Genomic DNA, 5308 nt, shown 5'->3' on the forward strand with positions numbered 1-5308 from the left:
ATAAATAAGAAAAAAAGTTGCTGGATTTTGGAATTTTTGCAGTCACAAAATCTAAAAAGCGAGTTATAAATTGTGAAAGAAAAAAACAGGTATTGACCAACTATAAACGAGAAAAAAGTGATGAAGCGACCTTTCTATCACGTCTAGTACTGAGTTGGATCAACTTGGTGAAAGAATATCTTCTCTTCAAATCAAAAACTGAGTGTCAGCGAAAACTAAGGCAACGAATGGAGGATTATTAAGGACTTGTGTCAAGAGCGAAAATATAGGAATTTGGAACTTTTTGGAGGCTGAGATTTGCAAGTGAACTAATGGACCAGAATAATACATATGAGGTTGTTGATTAAACAAGACAACCTTAGTTCTAAATAGGATCTAAATTGACCTCTTGCTTAAACAAAATTCAACAAATTGTGTTGGATCACCTTGGAGAATATCCAAGGAGTATAAATTGGGGATTGGTAGATTAACTGCCTGGTGCTCGAAGTGTCAGTAAGTACCAAGGTGAAAAAAATTAAGATTATCAAGGACCAATGCAAAAAATAGCAGGAATTTAAAATTTTGATAAAAGATGTTTAAAAACAACTGAGTTGAATTTCACAGGTCGAGTAGGTCAAAAATGGCAAAAAATTAGAAAGAATTCTGGTATTTGTTGTATTGTTGAACTGTATCAAATTTGAAAAAAAAGTTTGCTCAGAAGGAATATCTTAAGTCATAGGATAAAACGCTACTGAAAATATTTTTATTAAACATATAACTCTTTTGTGAATATGTTTATATCATATTTGTAGATTTTATTTAATTTTTAATATTTATGATATAAATAGCTACAAAACCAATTATTAACATAACAAAGAAAATAATTCAATTTAATTTCTTTTCTTTACTAACCTTTCCATCACTTTTCCTATAAGCGTCGTGTATGTGCCATATCAACTCCGGCCCTGCACTCGCCACCATCTTTCCGATTTCGAAGTATTGAGCGATAGGGTTGGCGTCCGCTGGGTTTGAGGGTTGACCACCCCCGGATCTCAGTTTGGAGAACATTCCGGGGCTCGGGATAGGCATGAGAGAGGAAAGGGAAAATTCACGAAGTGTGGTAATAATTTTGAATAAAATGTTTACCACCGCTGCCTCAAAAATAGAATCACACGTGGAATGTTTGCACTCACTTTGTTAATTATGCACTTTTATATTAATTTCTTTTCTCTCGTTTGTTTATAAAAATCTGTAACTTTAAAATTTATTTACCAATTTACGATATAAATAACTTAATGTTTACAAATTATTTACCCTGGTCAATCCAATTTATAAGAAAATTATTATACAAATTTTTAATTCATAATTGTAAAACACTGTTTTTTTTTATAAAATTAATAGAAAAATTACTCAGTTCACATAATTGATATTTGATTGTCGAACCATTTTCTCCAAAGTTGTCTGAAAACAAGAATAATTACAATTAATATTTCATAGTAAAATGTATGCAATAATTATTATTTCTAATTTGCAATTGCATAAGGTTCTAGCACAATCAAAAGTTGATTCTGACATTAATTTATCCTCGTTTAAAATTTAATTTTATTACATGTTGGCAACAATAGAATGTTTCGAAATTTATAATCGATATTGTAATTTCATTTAATCTCCATTGTACAATAATTCGTAATAAAATTTAAATCAATTGATATTCATGAATACTAACGACATCATAATGGGAATAATATATATCTGTCATTTCAATTTCGATTTTATATATCTGATAAATTATATATTTTCATAATATAGGGATAGAGATATGTAATTTATTGCCTAATGTTGTAATAATAGTGCGATATTAATATATTTTCATTATATATATCTAGATAAAATCTAGTTCATTTTTTGAGTATCTAATGTCACAAATAAGAAAATTATATGGAGTAGGACGGGGTACAAAGGTCCAATTTGACTTTTAGCAATTATATTGTGATAAACAAATCAATTATATCACAACAAATAACATACACCAAACAAACAGCTATTTGACTATATTCAGTAATACTCTAAGCTAATTCAGCATTTTAGAAAAAATTTTTTAGCTGTTTTTATTTAGAAATATTTTTTTAGCTGTTTTTATTTAGAAATATTTTTTTTAGCTGTTTTTATTTAGAAATATTTTTTAGCTGTTTTTATTTAGAAATATTTTTTCACCTGGTACTTTTTACCTTGTAGACGGGGAAAATTTGACGACCAAGGAAAACAGGTTGAATGTCTTATTTTTAATTTTGAAAGAATTTTACGAAATGACAGCTTTATTATTCCACCAATGCAAAATATGAATTTCATGAATGCATTTTTTACAGAGATCACATTGTACGTAACATTGATCTTGTATTTTGTCAGAAATATTTATCAGCAGAGTTGGAATAACAATTTATATGAATTATCTCTTGCAGAAATGCTTTTTTACTTAATTTTATTATTTACTATTTTTCATTACCTCTGGAAGATTTTTTTAATCCACCTAGGTGTAGGCTTTTATAGAGGTTGAATTAAACTCTTAATTAATGAATAATGTATACTCAAAAATTATATGAAAGTCTCGTAAACTAAACAACAGTGCTCACGACCACAAAAACTAACAACAAAAGAAAATACATTTGTTAAGGATTTTCAAACATTACCGTTTATCTTGTAAAAATCAAGGTTATGGCTGGTTATACATCTTTTTAACTTCCCGTAGGGCAAGTTATAGTAATCGCAAAAAAATCGAAAATGTAAATTTTTATATATCTTTACGTTTCAGAGGTTTCTGAACATTTTGGCATACCTTAGAAAAAATGGATGTATGTGTGTGTGTGTGTGTGTATGTATGTATGTGTGTGTATGTATGTGCGGATACAAATTTTCGTCGACGATTTCGGGAACACGGATCAACCGATTTGAATAATTTAAAAAACATTCGATCCGTATTGATAAGGAGACGTGCTGATTAGTTTTTGGCAAAGGCAGGTCAGGCCGTTCAGAAGATACGGGGCAAAAAGTTCCGAAAACGGTAACTCAGTTTTTAAGAGAACGGAGCGTCCGATTTTAATAATTCAAAAAACATTTTATTTGTATTGACAAGATGAAGAATCGATACAACTTTCATGAAGTTTCGGAGATATAGAGGAAAAAGTAAAAAAATGAGCCATTTGGCGGTCAAAAATGATCATTAGACATATGCACATCAAATTATCAGACATTTTATAGAGATTTTAACAATAAGTATACATTTTGTTAACATTCCTATCGGTTCCGTACCAATGCTTATGCGTTAGACAGCGACGCGGCGCTTACGCGCTTTATATTTTGTCCCTATGTAGTTAAAGCAGTACGATTGCTTTGAAAAAAAAGTTCAGATCTTCCACAATATGTCAAAATAAAGAAAAAAAAATTTTTTTTCAAAAAAAACAAATTTTTTTAAAAAAAAAATTTTTTTTTAAAAAATTTTTTTTTTCAAAAAAAAACTAATTTTTTGTCCAATTTATAGTTTCTCAAAAATCTTATTTTTTCAAAGTAATTTTTTTTCAAAAATGTTAATCGTTTTAAAAAAAAAATAATTTTTGGTACGGGAAGTTCCAGCAATTTGCCTTAAGGCACGATGCCCTAATTGCCTTAAGACAGAATTCCACTTACAGCTAGTTAACTCTTCTTTCAAATATTATTGTTAAAGTATCATCTTAACTTGTTTTTGAAAAATTGGTGGTGGACCTTTTTACCCCCGGACCTTTATGCACCGCTTACACTACTATATATAATGGAACTAACATCAAATATGACTTCAAAAAGGTATTACCACAAAAAAAAATTCGCTCATTATTTTGCATTCGGAGCACATTATTTCATTAGTAGATAAATTAAAAATTATCTTCCACTTCAAATATTCTAAAATTACGAAATATGAGTAACTGCCGGTGTAGATGGTATAAAAATGTGCAGAATAAAAAAACTCAAAGACTCCCTCATTAAATCCATTTCATTTTGAGGAGAAATAATTTACTTTTGCATGTGAAAGCTTTTCCATATATACCGCCAGTAATTAATTCGACAACCACAACCATACTCGTTTTAAAATAGGTTTTAGTCGGTCAGTTTTGTAAGTGAATGTGGATATATGTATATATATATATATATATATATATATATATATATATGTGTGTGTGTGTGTCTGTCTATTTCACAGGTGTGTATGTATGTTCGGACACCTTTTGCGAGAATTACGAAGTAAAGAGCACTCCGCATAATAAAACTCGGCCCATAAATATCAATTATTCATGCATTACCTTACACTGAAAATAAAAAACAGAAAGTTGATTAAAATGGATCTAGTCTGGCGGTAGTATTTAAAAGTACAGGGTGGTTAATAATAAAATGATTAAATAATAAACTGACTGAATTCAAATCTATTAAATATAATTTAAGGTTCCACACGCCGCCAGTTCGTCACAATTTATTAATTGATCATACTTTGTTTTATTTATTTTTTAACTTTGTCAACAAAACGTGGATCACATATATTTTTTTACGTTATTATATAACAATCGGAAAACCAGTTAGAATGTGGGAGGTGTTATACTAAGTTGTGCAAAAAAATATTATTATAGAAACCAAAAAAAATTACTAATACAAAATATTTAATAATTTAACTCAAAATATCTTAATTGCTCATGATAATGTGGAAGAAATAGAAATTTAATTTTGCAATATAAAATAGATAACACAATATATGTAAAAATTGTGTTGTTCTCATACCAGCATCCATGAAATAATACAAAAACATTAAGAATACATTCTTACAAAAACAAATATAAATATCTTAATACAATTTTTTTCAATATTTTTTCTAAAATTACAACTTAATGAAAATATGTGCACATGTGGAAGTTACATCTACGTAAATAGCATTTAATTAAATAATGACTTTATGTAAAACTGCTGCAAATTACTTAAAGTTAAAAGAGAATAGTCAGCTACTATTAGATAATAAAACTCTTTGAAAACTTAGTTAAAGTTGAATAAGATATAGTACAAAAAATATTTGAATATAGACTGTTAAAAATGAATAATTTATAAGAATATACATTTTTTAAATTTCTAAAACAAAAAACCTTTTAAGAACATATATTATTCATGAATATACATTGTTAAAAAATCTCTAATGGATGCGTATTTAGTCTAGAATTTTTTTATACAATTTTGTGGACGATATTGTACTGTTGAGGTAAAAAATGAGATGTTTTATGTACATGTTTTTTATGTACATTTCAATGAGTGAATTTAATTT

The 5308-nt window shown here is 28.0% G+C and overlaps 1 protein-coding gene across 1 annotated transcript in view; it reads right to left on the reverse strand.

Annotated features, from left to right (window-relative positions):
* LOC113380477 (SCY1-like protein 2) overlaps positions 1 to 1056 on the reverse strand; it is a 159604-nt gene extending 158548 nt beyond the window's left edge. The window contains exon 1 of the mRNA XM_026619709.1: positions 892 to 1056. Within this exon, the coding sequence (XP_026475494.1) occupies positions 892 to 1047 (156 nt within the window). The 5' untranslated portion in view covers positions 1048 to 1056. The remainder of the gene's footprint in view (positions 1 to 891) is intronic.
* Positions 1057 to 5308: the final 4252 nt, after the last annotated feature.

The sequence above is a fragment of the Ctenocephalides felis genome, unplaced genomic scaffold (assembly GCF_003426905.1).
Source record: "Ctenocephalides felis isolate EL2017-DRISC unplaced genomic scaffold, ASM342690v1 CF-g0.4_SCAFFOLD_00845, whole genome shotgun sequence".
NCBI lineage: Eukaryota > Metazoa > Arthropoda > Insecta > Siphonaptera > Pulicidae > Ctenocephalides > Ctenocephalides felis.